The 15,825-nt window shown below is 40.8% G+C and overlaps 1 protein-coding gene across 2 annotated transcripts in view; it reads left to right on the top strand.

Moving 5' to 3' along the window:
* Positions 1-14,114, top strand: part of EIF2AK3 (eukaryotic translation initiation factor 2 alpha kinase 3) — a gene marked incomplete at its 5' end in the record, with an annotated part of 70,455 nt that extends 56,341 nt beyond the window's left edge. The window contains 4 exon segments of one of the 2 annotated variants that reach the window (XM_014584147.2): positions 1,226-1,393; positions 7,982-8,083; positions 10,506-10,568; positions 12,946-14,114. In XM_014584147.2, the coding sequence (XP_014439633.1) occupies positions 1,226-1,393; positions 7,982-8,083; positions 10,506-10,568; positions 12,946-13,146 (534 nt within the window). 2 annotated transcript variants of the gene reach the window in all.
* Between the last annotated feature and the right edge of the window lie 1,711 nt (positions 14,115-15,825).

Consider the following 15,825-nt stretch of genomic DNA (forward strand, 5'->3'; position numbering starts at 1 on the left):
CCCTGGAGGGTGATTTCTCGCTTTCTGTCTCTATGTCTCTCTCTGTCTGGCGAGCGCACGCGCCCTATAGCGAAAATCTCTCCAGAAAAAAAAAGATAGATAGATAGATAGATAGATAGATATACACACATATATAAAGAGAGAAATATGCTAGAGAATATCTAGATTTTTGTATTTCTTGCCTGTAGTCATTTTGAACTTTTTACTTTCTCTCCTCCTCAATATGCACCTACTTACTTTTTGTTTTGCTATAAGGTGCATGTGCTTGGCAGAGAGAGAGAGAAAGTGAAAAATCACATCCCAGAGGACATGGTCATGCTGCAATCCCATCTCCTCTCAGGAGTTTGGACATGCATACACACACTCCTGGAGTGGTTTTTTGTTTGTTTTTAAGAGAGATTTTTGCTATAGGGCAAGTGCGCTCTCCAGAGAAACAAAGAAACAAAGTGAGAAATCACCCCCCACCCAGGGGATGGCCATGCCGCAATCCCTTCTTCATTCTCCTCTTGGGATTTTGGGTATGCACACACATTCAGCTGGTGTGACTTTCAGGCCACCAGGTCCAGGCCTCAAACTACAATCAACACGTGGGAGTCCAACGACATAACCATTACACCATCTGCTGGTCTCCTTGGCATGTTTTCTCAAGCCACTGGATCTGGGACTTTGAACCACACAGTTGGCCAGTTGGGATCCAACTATCTTAACCTGTGCACCAGGGAGGTTAAGGGTAGAGATTTAATAAAATAATTTTCACTGTTGAGCAAGGACATTGTAAATGAAATGTGATGATTTGTGTGTGTGTGTGTAAGTTTTTTTTTTTTTTTAGAGGTTTTTGCTATAGGGTGCATGTGTTCACCAGAAAGACAGAGAGACTCCTCCTTTCTTCTCTCGGGATCTTAGGCATGCACGCACCATAGCCATTATGCTAACTGCTGGTCCCTGTGTGTGTAAGATTTTTGCTATAGGGAAGTGCTCACCAGAGAGGGAAAAAGAGAAAAAGTAAGAAATCACCCCCCATGGGGAACGGCCATACAGTTCCTTCTCTTCCATTCTCCTGGAATGGCCACACACACGCACACACACACATGCACCCAGCATGATTTTCAACTGTGTTTGACAGTTTTTCAAACCGTGTTTCCTACTTTTAGTTGGGATCCAGCCGTCTTAATCTCCCTGCCACCTGCTGATCCCACCCTCTTACTTTGTCTATTGTTATTCTCAGCCTTCCAATATATTCTTTACAATGGACGACGTGGTCAAGGTTGGCGACTTTGGATTAGTGACTGCCATGGACCAAGACGAGGAAGAGCAGATGGTTCTGACCCCAATGCCAGCATATGCCAGACACACGGGACAAGTAGGGACCAAGCTGTACATGAGCCCAGAGCAGGTGAGTTTCTCAGACTTTTGGTTAGCATGGCAGCAAGCTAGACGTGCCTGATGAATTTCTGTGTGTGTTCTCATTAAAACAGTAATAATAGGACGAGCAGTTGGCGTAATGGCTTTGTCACTAGACTCCCATGTAGTCGACCGTGGTTCGAGTCCCGGACCTGGTGGCTTAAACTCTGGATGCGTGTGCACGCGTGCCCAAGTTCCCGAGAGGAGAGGAGATTACATGGCCATTCCCCCTGGAGGGTGATTTTTTGCTTTCTGTCTCTCTCTGTCTTTCTGGCGAGCGCATGCACCCTATAGCAAAAAATCTCTCTAAAAATAAATAAATAATTAGTAATAATGAAGTTTGAAAATTATGAAAACTGGCAGTAGTGTTCCAGAGGCTACTCAGCTAGGAACAGATTAAGAAAAGTACTCAGAATACATAAAACATGCTCGCCCTCCAAACCAGAAACTGAGAGCAGCCAGAAATTTAGACTTTGAGTGCTGAACTCCTGTTTGCCTGTTTCCAGAGCCAGCTAGAGCCAAGGTACTGTACTGAACTGCCCGCTGGGTTATTCACAGACGGCACCCAGAATGCACCACGGCAGGAAGTGGTAGCATGGCGGCATTCCATTCTGCATTGGGGATCTTTTCTCACTCATGCAGGATTTTTAACATTGTTCTTTGGTCACTTGGAAACTATTGGTTCTATAAGCTATACAGCTTTTATAAAAGTTGTCTCAGCTCAGTAAACCATAGAAGAAATCACTTTGGTTAATAGTTCCACCAGTATCTCTTCAGAAAACGCTTGAAGTATTGGGAAGCTGTCAGATTGTGAGTGGTGGATACAGACTTTCCAAAGTTCTAATTTTCACCTCAAAACTGAACTTTCATCATTGGCAACAAATGCTGGTCAGTTTTCCTTGAAGCGCCATTCTCACATCAAACATCCAACTCTGGATAACTGTAGTTTGTCTACTAGCATTTTTGCAAATCAGAATCTATTCCATGAAAAGAGCAGCTATTGTATATTGTAACACCAGTAATCGCACAGGGACTCATTCTTTTTTTTTTTCTTTCTTTCTTTTCTTTTTTTTTTTTAAGGTTTTGGTCATAGGGCGTGTGCATTCACTGGTGAGACAGTGAGAGGGAAAGTGAGAAATCACCCCCATGGGGGTATGGCTACACTGTGGTCCCTTCTCCTCCATTCTTCTCTCAGGATTTTGGGTGTGCACACACACGTGCCAGTGTGATTCTTAAACCTCCATGTCTGGGTCTCAAACGATGTTTGGCCATGTGGAGTGCGGATCCTTAACCACCATGCCACCTGCTGGCCTTGTGTCACAGTATTATTATGAAAATAGTCCTCATCTTAAAGATCTCCTCAAAGGGTGTTGAGATCCCAGGGATCTGTAGACCACACTCTGAGAACCATTGGACTAGGTTCTCTTGGAAGGTTATATCGGACACCAATGACAGGAATTGCCTGCCTTTGAGGAGGGGACTTGATTTCACTGTTACATAGTATCCTTGTGAAGTGTTTGCACTGTTTACATTATTCAAGTGTTTCTTTTTCCTGTCTTAAAGTTTTATTTTTTATTTTATTTTAAATATATTTGAAAAACTCCATACTTAGCTTAAATTTCAAAGATAAAAAGGAAATGCATTGCATGTGTATTTAGATAGAAAAAAAACAGGTTATAGCTAAAGAGCCTGTTTTCTATAGCTTTCAACCCCAGACGACGATAAAGCAACATACATAGTTTGAAGAAAAAGAGTTGTGACCCACGAATCTTGCATCTGGCCATGAGGTTATTCATGTACAAAGAAATTCGGCATCTATAGTTAGAGTTTTTAAAAATCTCTGAAGGGAAAAAAGCAAGGTGCAGAAATGTGTGCACAAAGTGCCACCGTTTGTGTGAGGAGGGAGGAAGACACGGACGCACCTGCTTACATTTACATACAGACATCCTGAAAGGGTGTACAAGGAACAGATGGTTCGGGGACTCTGGCAGAGGAAATGGGCCCAGGGTACTATTCCTTTGTGCCAGGAAATTTTGTTATCTCTTAAAAATGAATTTAACGGGACCAGCAGTTGGCATAATGGCTGTCGCTGGACTCCCATGTAGCCGGCCATGGTTCAAGTCTCAGACCCGGTGGCTTAAACTCACGCCAGGTATGTGTGTGCATGTGTGCATGTGTGCCCAAGATATCTGCCAAGAAGAGAATGGAGGAGAAGGGATTGTGGCATGGCCATCCTCCCTGGGGGGATGATTTCTCACTTTCTGATTTTCTGTTTCTGGCTAGTGCACTCACCCTATAGCAAAACCCTCTCCAAAAAAAAAAAAAAAATAGAATTTAATCTGTTTTGAACTTCTAGCCTTTCAGAAATTTTAGCCTAACTCTTTGTGCCACTTATTGCTTCGGTTTTACACCACAAGGTATTGAATATGTGCTGACCTCACCAATAACCCTGTGTCCTTAACTGCCTGTCTAGGGGCAGTGACTATGCATCCATTCAGCAGGTGTCTAAGTTTCCTCATGTGCCACACTGTGCTATGAGAATGCAAACATGACCCAACAGCCGTGAGCCCTGCCCACCACACACACACACCTGCCCCCAGGCCAGAGGATGACCACTCTGCAATCCCTTTTCTCCATTCTCCTCTCAGGATTTTGGGCATGTGCACCCACATGCTCAGCGTGAGTTTCAAGCCACTGAGTCTGAGATTCGAACTGTGGTTGACCATATGGGAGCACCTTAACCACTATGCCACCAGCTGATCCAAAAGGTTTATAATTTTAAATGTCATTATAATAAGCTGGGTCTGTAAATCCATATACAATAAAGATCAGGAAATGGAAGACAGTAAGAATGGGAGAACTAAACATGGAAGTTGAGATTTGCACTTTATTTAGGGACCCTAAATAAAGCAGATGGAACTAAAACAATATCTACCTTCTATGTTACTGTAGAAGATAAATGCAGACTACAACAAAAAGGGAGAATATTGGTAAACAAAACTGTAAGTGATGCTAAAGCCAACTATGTTAGTTATGACAATAAATAAATAAATGTGGTTTGGTGCCAGCAGTTGGTGTAGTGTTTACATCGCTGGATTCCCACGTGGCTAGCTGTGCTTCGAGTCTCGGATCTGGTGGCCTAAAACTCAGGCTGGATGCATGTGCGTGTGTGTCCAAGATCCCTGGAGGAAAATGGAGGAGAAAGGATTGCAGTGTGGCCATCCTCCCTGGGAAGGGGGGTGATTTCTCACTTTCCCTCTCACTGTCTGTCTCTCTCTGTCTCTGTCAAATGCACACGACAAAAACCTCTAAATAAATATGTTTAGAATTTTCCCATGAGAAGGGATTTTTTGTTCCTGATCTTTGCCATAGGGTACATGTACTTGTTGGAGAGAGACAGATTGAAGGGGAAAGTGGGAAATCACATTCCTAGGGTGGATGGCCATACCATATGCACCCATGGGTACACTGTGCCCCTGGCTGGCTGCAGGACTTGGGAAAAGATCTTGCCATGAAGACCAACAAGAGTGCCTCTCTAGTTCTCTCAATAAATTTTATTTAGCTTGAAATTAGGTCAATCAGGTCAGTAATGAGGTGAAAATATTCATTCAAAGTATTTTTTTAAAGAATTGTTCTTATTTATCTTTATTTATTTATTTAAATTTGACGAGAAAGGGAGAGATAGAGTGAGATTTGGGGGAGGGGGGGAGAAAGAGAACGTGAGAAAGTGAGCCACCAGGCCCAGGACTTGAACCGCCATCGGCCATTTGGGAATCCAGCGCCTTAACCACCATGCCACCTGTCGGCCCCTCATTCAAAGTATTAAGAAAATAATGTACACTATTGAAATCCTAGGATGTTACCAAAGTTCTTTTTGGAGTTAAGTTTATTTTAAAGGCCTTCATTTCATAAGTGATTTAATACTCTGATCAGTAGGATGTGGGGGTAGAGCTTCAAAAAGATGAAAATCAACATAAGAAGTAATACTGGTAAGTCATGGTTGATATTAATAATTTTCAACAAAAAAGATAATTTTCTCTAGAGAGTATACCTACCTGTGGGGAGGACAAATTTAATAAGGACACAGCAGAGAATTTAATTTTTAGGAGATTATTCTACATAGTTGAATATTTGCAACCCTGTGAATCCAAACTGGCTTAGGCAGAAAAAGAAATCTGTTGGCCTGAGTAATCGAATTGTCCAGGTCAAATGATATGACCAGCCAGGACCAAAGGAAAAAGTAAAACTGTATGAAATATCAAAATACTGTAAATACTTATATCAATTGGAAAAAAAAGACTGGAAGATCCGTAAAATATCAAATCATTACTTCTGAGTAAGGGAACTTTTTATTTTAATCCAATTTGGGCTGTTCTGTATTTTCTAAATTTTCTACGTCTGTGTAGGCCTTTTTCAGAATTGTTACTAAAAATGTTTCTAATAGCATTTTTTAAAGAATTATTTTATTTACATTTATTTATTTATTTATTTAAATTTGACCAGAGAGGGACAGAGTGAGAAAGAGAAGTGGGGCGGGGGCATTGGAATGAGAAAGCAAGCTGGAGGGTCTGGGACTCGAACTGCAGTTGGCCATCTGGGAGTTCAGTGCCATTAACCACCACACCATGTGCCAGCTCCTCTAAGAGCATTTTTTAAAATGTTTCGTCACTGGGGCCAGCCAGTGGTTAAGGTGTCCCATATGGGCAACAACTCTTCAAGTCCCAGATCCAGCAGCTTGAAAATCATGCCCAGAGTGTGTGTGTGCATCTATGCCTAGAATCCAGAGAGAGTGAAGAAGGGATTGAGCATGGCCTTATGCCCTGGGGGGTGATTTCTCTGGCAAGCAAAGGGCATGTGCCCTATGGGGGGAAAAAAAAATTGTGTGTGTATATATATATATAAAATAGACCGGAAATAATACTTTTACATTTTAACTACTGTGGAAACAACAGAGGAATGACTACATTAAAGGAATACTATCTAGATGCTTCGTGAAGGTCTCACTACATGGAGGGTGCCCCAACAGCCTTGTTAAAATAGGTGACTCACCCTCCATTCCTTGCATGGTCTATCCCATCCTGCTGTGTTCTTTCATAGAATTTTAATTTTTTTTTTTTTTGAGAGGTTTTTGCTATAGGGCGCGTGCGCTCGCCAGACAGACAGAGACAGAGAGACAGAAAATGATAAATCACTCCCCGGGGGGATGGCCACGCCGCAGTCCCTTCTCCTCTCGGGATCTTGGGCACCACGCACATGCACCTGGCATGAGTTTTAAGCCACCTGGTCTGGGACGCGAACCACGGTTGACTACATGGGAGTCCAGCGACATAGCCATTATGCTAACTGCTGGTCCCAATTTTTTGAAATTGCTTTTTCTTCCCCTCCAAAATGTAAGCTATCAGAATAAGGACCTAGCTTATTTCTTTTTTTACCCTAACACCTTAAACAATGCCTAAAATTTAGCAGGTATTCATAAGTATTTGATGGATTAAATGGGAAGAAGCAGGTATTGGCAAAGAGGCTTCTCATGAATTTATGTCAATGTATGGTCTCTAAATCATGTGTGAGGGTATCCTTTTCACTGTACCCCCCTGTAAGCACTGTTTTTGAACATATTTTGAATACTTCCCAGACCCCAGGGACAAGAGGTAAGGGTGGGTTCGAATTGTTAAGTCCCTTAGAGGAGGCTCTGTGGTCACTGAAACACTCCGTATGCTATTTCTGTAAGCAGAGGCAGCCTAGGTATGCGGATGGAACAAGGCAGGCAGATCACACACCCCCAATTAAAAACATTTCTGAGTGATGCCCTGCTATGGCCTTTTGCCAGACGTTGCATGCCTAAAGAAATTTTCACCAAAAAAAGCTCTTGTTAGTCTCCAAGAAGTCACTTTTAATTTGAATGAGGCTCTTTCACAGAGCAGTTCATTTGTGATTCATTTGTTCATTCTAACAAGTATTTATGGAGGGTAGTCTCTATACTTAGCCAACTGCTGGTAATGGGAAACAAAAGAAGCAGTTTCCTCCCGCCAGGACTTTATAATCTAGTTGTGAGGAATAAGAAATACATACATGAAAAATACAACCGCGAATGCAGAGTAGTCCGCAGTTAAGCGCCCTGATGAAGGCTAATCAGGTTGATTAGTAGTTTGGAGTAATGAAGATATTCTCATAAAAATGGGTGAAGACTAAGATGACTTGAAATGAGAGATTTGCTTTAGATAGCGTTTGCTTTGAAAAACTCCACCGGGGGGTAGTTGAGCAGCTTTTACTGGCTCCCACAAACTTTTTTAGCATGGCGCGGCTCCAGGTTTCTGCTGGCCTGTTTCGCTGATGCATATCTGAGTGCTGTACTAGGGCTTTTCTTCTGTGATGCTGAGTAGTTTAATTACTCCTGCTTTAGTGAGTTGAAGAAAAGGAGCTCTGAGGTTATTAACTCTTCACTAGTATTTTTACACACACATTTGCATTTAAAACAAGAAGGGACTAAGTAGTATACTTTGAGATTCTTAATGCTATACGATTAACTGTACTATTTCTGTATTCATCTTTAAAAATATTTTTCTGTAATGGTATTTTTCAGATTCATGGAAACAACTACTCTCATAAAGTGGACATCTTTTCTTTAGGCCTGATTCTATTTGAATTGCTCTACCCATTCAGCACTCAGATGGAGAGAGTCAGGGTAAGTACTCCCTCCAAAAAAATTTTTAAAAATATTGAAAGCAAAAAAATCTAAAATTTACAAAAGAAAGAATTTTAAAAGAATCCAAATTCTTTTAAGTTACCAGCAAACTAATTAATTGGAATTGGAAGGTCATGTGAGTAACACATGGAGGACTTACAGATGCTTGCTTCCACATACAGCATAGTCTTAAAAAAACTTTGTTCCATTGGATTGTTTGTCCCTGTTTTTTTGCTTAAATTCATCATAATTTAGCAATATCTTACACCCGGTAAATGTGTAACAAGTGCCAAACTAAAGGAACTACAATATATAATAGGGAGGGCAAAGGGAGGGAGTGGTGGTGGTAGAATAGATTTTTTCCAGAGAACACGTGGCCACACACCCTTATCCTGACATAATGCAATTTGTTTTTTTCTCTGAAAAGTTTAAAAGATCTTTTCAAGCAGATGGTACTAAAAGTCTTCTTTTAAAAAAAAAGAAAAAGAAAAACCCAGGGTGAATGTGCATGCTGGAAAGAGACAGAGAGAGGGGAAAGTGAGAAATCATCCCATAGGCAGGATGGCCACATTGCAATCTCTTCTCCTCCATTCTTCTTTTGGTATTTTGGGCATGCACACACACGTGCTCAATGTGATTTTCAAGCTGCTGGGCCTGGGGCTCTAACCATGGTCAGCACCTTAACCATCACACCACCTGTTGCCCCCCTAAAAGTCTTTTAAAAAATAGGCCTGTGTTGGGACCAGCAGGTGGCGTGGTGGTTAAGGTGCTGGACACACCCACATGGCCAACCACGGTTCGAGTCCCGGACCTGGTGGCTTCCTTTGTCCCTTTCTCTCTCTCTCTCTCTCTCTCTCTCTGTGTGTCTCTCTCTGGTCAAATTAAAATAAATGAATGAATAAATAAAATTAAATAAATAATAATTTTAAAAAAGGCCTGTGTCACATTTCTCCCATCCTTTGTAAGTGATTACCTTCAACTCTTCTATTTGCCCCAGCACTGAAACTCCATATTTCCAAAGCTTGTGCTTTCATCGCCTTTTTTTTAAACAGTTGATAATTTTTTTGAATTATTTTTGTTATTTTAACTTTATTTATCTATTTATTTAAATTTGATCAGAGAGGGATAGAATGAGAAAGAGAAAGTGAGAAAGCAAGCTGCTAGGTCCAGGACTTGAACACAATTGGCAATGCATCCTTTTAACTTATGTGTTTTAGGTTCTATTTGTTGACTACTGGTGTTAATAAGAGAGGATGTAGAGCTCACATAGAACCAAAGGAATTATATCTTCTAAAGGCTACCAAGAATTCTAGACAATAAATGGGAAAATAAAAAATTTAGACCAGAAATATAGACTCTAGAAGCTTCCAGACAGGTCCAGCCAAAGCAAAGGATAAGTAATCAGCATCAAAATGTACGTATTGGATTGTTGCAAAAGTTATGATGTATTTTTCTGTATTTCTATGCAAAACTGCACATGACTTTTCCAACAACCCAATAGTTATGAAAGTTATCAAAGAACACTGTCAAATAAAGTGAAAAGATCACAGAATAGGAGAAAATATTAGGTTGTCAGGAAAGTTGTGATGCATTTTTTCTGTTTTTCTATGCAAAAATGCATCATGATTTTCCCAGCAGCCCAATACTTGTAAATTCTATTACATATCCAGTATCCAAAATATATGAACTATTACAACTCAGCAATAAAAACAGCTCAAAATATGGGCAAATCAAGGCATGTCTCCAAGTACGCAAATGGCCAGTGTGCACATGAAAAAATGCTCAGCTTTGTTAGTTATTGGGGAAGTGCAAATCAGATGCACAAGGAGCTCTCACTTCACCCCATCCAGGGTGTCTATAATCTCAGAAGGGGAGAATAGCAAGTGTTGGTTCAGATGTAGAAATTGGTACATTGCTGCTGGGCATGGAGAATGGCACAGCCATCGTGGAAGAGTTTGGCAGTTCCTCAAAACGTTCAGCAGACAATTTCCACATGACCCAGTAATTCCGCCTCTAGATAGATACTCAAAGGTCAGGAAAACAAATATCTACGTAAAACCTTTTTTACGACCCACCTTTCTATAATTGCCTTTATCAATTGCTTAATTTCTCTGAACCCTTATTATATATAAATTAATATACTCAGAATCTCTGCTTCAGTATAGCTGTTCTCCTGTATATATCCACACATTATGTGTATATGTAAATGCGTATATATACTGATTTTATGACTTGGAGTATGCATCTGTTCAAGAAGCACTTATATATAAATTATCTAGTCAGGAAAACCTGTTGATAAATTTTCCATCTGTTTCATGTCCAACCTTATTTAGCCAATCTGTTAGAATATCAAAAGACTTCAACGTTTAAATAGAGCCATATGTCAAAGTAAATTTATAGATAACACTTTTTTTTTTTTTAGACATTAACTGATGTAAGAAATCTTAAGTTTCCACCACTGTTTTCTCAGAAATATCCTCGTGAGGTATGTATAATTCATATATTTTCTTTCGAATCATATTTGGAACTTAAAGGGTCCTTAGTAGCCAACTCATCTGTTTCTCAATTTTACAGGGAGGAAGTAAAAGGTCTAGAGAGAAAAGGGCCTGCTCCTGAGAGCACAAAATTTGTTAAAACCAAAGACTAGTAGGGACCAGCAGGTGGCTTGGTGGTTAAGGCGCTGGACATTCCCACATGGCCGACCATGGTTCAAGTCCTGGATCTGGTGGCTTGCTTTCTCACTTTCTCTCTTTCTCTGTGTCTCTCTCTGGTTAAAATAAAATAAGTAAATGAATAAATAAAATTAAAAATAATTAAAAAATAAAATAAAACAAAGACTGGTGTTCTGGCCTGGCTTCCTTAGCCAGCGTCCTCCGCTCTCTGCTGAACTACCTCCTGTACGTCAGTTGTCATAAGCTTTTGCTTAAACACACTGAATGTCTAGCGTACCCTCAGAGGAAGAGAGTTACTGTTCACTGATTCCCATTGATTACGTGTCTTGGAGTTATAACACATATAGAAAATGGTTAAGCATGGGAAAGGAAAATTAAGCTGGTCTGGTCAGTGAAAATTGTGTGTAATTCATCCTTGAAGTTTTGTTTTTGTCACTTTTATTTCAAAATACGTTTGGTCCACTAGTGTTTTTTTTTGTTTTGTTTTCTTTGTTTTTTAATTATAGGACTTGTGCATTCACCAGAGAAAGAGAAAGTGAGAAATCACACCCAGAGGGGATGGCCATGCTGCCATCCCTCCTCCATTCTCCTCTTGGGATTTTGGGCATGCACACACAAAAACATAAGAGCCACATATTTTTCAAGCCATTGGGTCCAACACTTGAACTATGCAGTCAGTTAGGTGGGATCCATTACCTTAACCACAATGTCACCTGCTGGTTGCCTAGTATATCATTTTTTAATTTACACAATACATGTGTAAAGAACTTATAAGTTGGAAGTAAATTAGACAGTGTGGGTTATCAAATTAGAGTCAAAATTTAGTTTTTATTAGCATATATTTAACGAAGGATTGCATTAAAAATGAACGTTGTGGAGCTGGACAGTGGCACAGCAGTAAAACATGGTACCACAAGACTCTGACCCACATGGGAAGGTTCTGAGTTCGCTTACAGAGATATGCTGGGCAAGTATATGCTCATAATCCAGGGTTGGCTGAAGCGCCATGTGGGAGTGTGGTCTCCCTGTCTGTCTCACTCCTAGAAGAAACAGACTTTAAAAAAATAATAAAAAAGGAACTTTATAATACAGTAAGATACACTAACCTGAAATGAAATACGTTTTATTAAAAATTGTTACATACATTTTGCAAAATTGATTAACCTATTCCCAGAGTGGCTCATAAGAGTATATGTTACGGGGCCAGCAGGTGATATGGTGGTTAAGGTGCTGGACTTCCACATGGCCAACTGTGGTTCAAGTCTCAGACCTGGTGGCTTGCTTTCTCATTTTCTCTCTCTCATGATCACACATGCTCTATAGCAAACTGAAAAATAATAATAAATAGGGGCTGGCAGTTGGCATGGTGGTTTAAGGGTGCTGGACTTCCACATGGCTGACCGCAATTTGAGTCCCAGACCTGGTGGCTTTCTTTCTCACTTTCTCTCTCTTTGCCCTTCTCTGGTGAAATTAAAATAAAGTTAAATAATTCTTAAAAAATAATAATAAATAAAATTAAATAAATAATTCTTTTTTTAAAAGGGTATATGTTTTATTAAAAGGGATTTTTAAAAGTGTGCACACCTCTGGTATGATTTTTTTAAATTGAAACTTCTATTGAGATAATATGTTAGAAAACCACCAATTACCCAAAATCAGTTCATATATATTTGGACCAGAAGTTGTAAAACTAAGGCCCACAGGTCAAATCCAGCCTACTATTTTTATAATAAAAGTTTTGTTGAAATACAGCCACACTCTGCAGTTTTTCTGTTTGTTTAATTTGCCAGGGTGGGGCGTGCACTTACTGGAGCTAGATTGAGAAAAATGGAGGAAGTACCCTCCCATGGGGTATTATCATGCCACAACCCCATCTCCTCCATTTCTCCCTCCTTTCAGGATTTTGGGCATGAACATGTACCCAGCATGTTTTTCAAGTTGCTGGGTTCAGGACTTGACCCACATAGTCAGCTATGAGGGATCCAGCCACTTTAACCGCTAGACCACCTGCCCATTTATCTATTATCTGGGGCTGCTTTGGTGCATCGTGCAAAGTTGAGTAGTTGCATGAGAAACTCTATGGCTCGTGAACTTAAACTCTTTACAGAAAAATGTTGCTGACCCATATTTAAAGGACTGTTCAGGATCTAAACCTGGCCTTTTACTCACAGAACAATTTTTATATTTCAGTATGTGATGGTTCAAGACATGCTCTCTCCATCCCCCATGGAACGGCCTGAAGCTACAGACATCATTGACAATGCTGTGTTTGAGGAGTTGGAGTTTCCAGGGAAAACAGTGCTCCGACAGAGGTCCCGCTCGTTGAGTTCATCAGGAACCAAACCTTCCAGACAGTCCAGCAACACCCTCAGCCCTTTGCCAGGCAGTTAGCCTCCAGTTGTGCTGGCAGCCCTGGGAAGGGACACAGAACAGCCCACTGGCGGCTTAGGAATGTGGCTTTCCAGAATTGAGGACTGGAAAATGTCCTTTGCTCAATGACAGTTGGACTTCTTTTTCTAAGTCTGATTGAAACTGGATTTGGGATCATGACCAAATTTGAGCCAACTCTTGGTTTTTACTGTACTTGAGGAGAGTCCCCATTCATGGGGGTCCTTGTCTTTGTTGGTCCCTTGAAACTGGCTGGCCATGTTTAATACCCCTCACCTTTTGCCCAGAGAGGAAGACGTAGTCCCTAAAATATATAGAGAGAATTAAAATGGAAGTATTTTTATAGTATGTAGGAAGGAGCATCCTCCCACATGGTAACTAGATTGTTCTAGAAATATGCTTTCTAGAGATAATGACGACTTTGAAACTGATTTCCAAAAAAGCCGACTCCATCGTTGTCCCTGGTGGGTAAACTAGAAATCCGTGTTATTTTGGAGGACAAGTAGCACAAGTTATATGTCCATAGTTTTATAGTCATATTTGTAGCATTAAATAGCTTTATTCCTTAGATAGGTAGTTCTAGGGAGAATTTAAGAGCTTTTCATACTTTTACCTCCAAGAAAGGGAAAATGAAGCTTTTTATGTAAATTGGTAAAAAGTCCTGGTTTGGGGAGGAAACAAACCATATATTACAACTAACTTCTTCAATTATGGACTTTTAAACCTAATGAAATCTTCCATGTCTTATATGAAATCCTATAGATCGGTACTTCCCCCAAACTAATTATAGAGAAAGTTTAATCATCTAACTTGCTAACTTTTATTTTTCAGTGTAAATATGTTTATTTTTTATTTATAAAAATTCTGAAATCAATCCATTTGGGTTGGTGGTGTACAGAACGCACTTAAGTGTGTTAACTATTGTGACTTCTTTCAAGTCTAAATGATTTAATAAAACTTTTTTAAATTAATTATGGTTGGCTTTATTTGGGAGAATTAGTCCCAAAATGATAGATTTTCAGATTTATGAAATGGGACCCCTGGATCCAAGAAGGGTCATAACGCTACCCTCGAGAAAACTTAGGTGTCTATTCTGTTACTTCTCAAAGACTTGACAGAACCCTTTCAAAGTTCACAGGATTCATAATTGAGAGCGTTCAGAGCGTGCACTGTGCCAGGGGCTGGGGTTAGCAAGAGGATCGTGCCCTAAAGGGAAACCTCTCAGAAAAAAGGCTGCAACCGTGCAGGTTGTATCAGTATCCCTGTGCCCAACACAAGCCATGTGGAGACACGTGGCCTACCGGGCTCACTCGGCACACACCGGCTAGATGCCACCTGGGAGCGCCAAAATGCACAAGTGTTTCCACCTTATGAATGAATAATGTTTACTGCAAAGTTGTGAGCAATGATTTATAAGCTGGAGGAACACTTTCTATATATTTGTGGGCTATGAGAAGTCTTCAAAAAGTCCACCAAAAAAAAAAAATGTGTATTATAAAAAAAGTCATGATTTCAATTTTCTTTTTTTTTTGCAATGAAATAAACACATACTTTAATTCTATTTTTCTATCAAACTCACACAAACAGTATTGGTCACATGTCGTCTTCCTTCCTGGGGTTCTGCTTGGCTCCCAGGCAACCACCTGCCCCTCCCACTTGGTCACCTCCTTTGGTTGCTTTTCTCTTATTTCCCCTTCATCTGGCCAGGGTCCTGGTGATTTCTTCCCAGCCTGCCCTCTCAGTGCCCATGAAAGATCTTCTTCCTGCACCACAGCCCCGGAGGCAGCCATGGCAGGCACTCCTATTACCATTCAGCTTACAAGATTAGGACCAGGAAGGACTGATTTGCCCCAAGATACCAAGGTGAGACTGGAACCAGGTATTCCTAGTCAGTGTTTTATCTACTCCTTAAAACTAAGTTGTCTATGCATTTGAATTCTTATGTGATATAATTAGACTTTCATTTTTCTTAAAAGAATTATTTAATTGTATTCATTATTGTTATTTTTAAATTTGCTATAGGGTGCATGTACTCACCAGAGAGAGGGGAAGTGAGAAAACAAGCCACCAGGTCCAGGATTTGAACTGTAGTTGCCCACATGGGAGTCCAGCCCCTTAAGCACTATGCCACCTGCTGGCCCCTAGACTTTTCATTTTGATCCTGAACATGCCTTTGCTGGCTGCCAGCAGTAGTGTAAGCATGGGGTTGGGGTGGGCCTGGGCCAGCAAGTCTACGATAGTAGCCAGAAAGGAGTCCCCTCCGTTCTCACCCAGGGCCCTATCTCCCAACTGCAAGCCCTCCCTTTCCACTCAAGTGCCGTTGCCTTTGTGGCTCTGTTCTGAGCCCCATCTGCCACACCAGCCCCTGCTTTCAACAGGTTGTACCCTTGCCACCGTCAGGCTGCAGATGAACCAGTGACTCTGGTGTAGGTCAGCCTCCTTTGTTCATTTCTACCCAGAAGGTAGGGACAGACCTTCCTCTAACCCAGCAACATCTAACAGACACAGCCTGGTAGTTGGTTATGCATTTGCAGGACTGAATTTGACAAACATACAGGTAACCCTGAGAAGAAGCCGGGCCTTTCAGGAGCAGGTTCCACATGGCTCCAGTGAACTAGATTTTTAAGGGAATGAAGATTTTCTACTAATAATTCAGCCTCTAACAAACGAGCTAGCGGCAGA

The sequence above is a fragment of the Tupaia chinensis genome, unplaced genomic scaffold (assembly GCF_000334495.1).
Source record: "Tupaia chinensis unplaced genomic scaffold, TupChi_1.0 Scaffold145741_1, whole genome shotgun sequence".
NCBI lineage: Eukaryota > Metazoa > Chordata > Mammalia > Scandentia > Tupaiidae > Tupaia > Tupaia belangeri.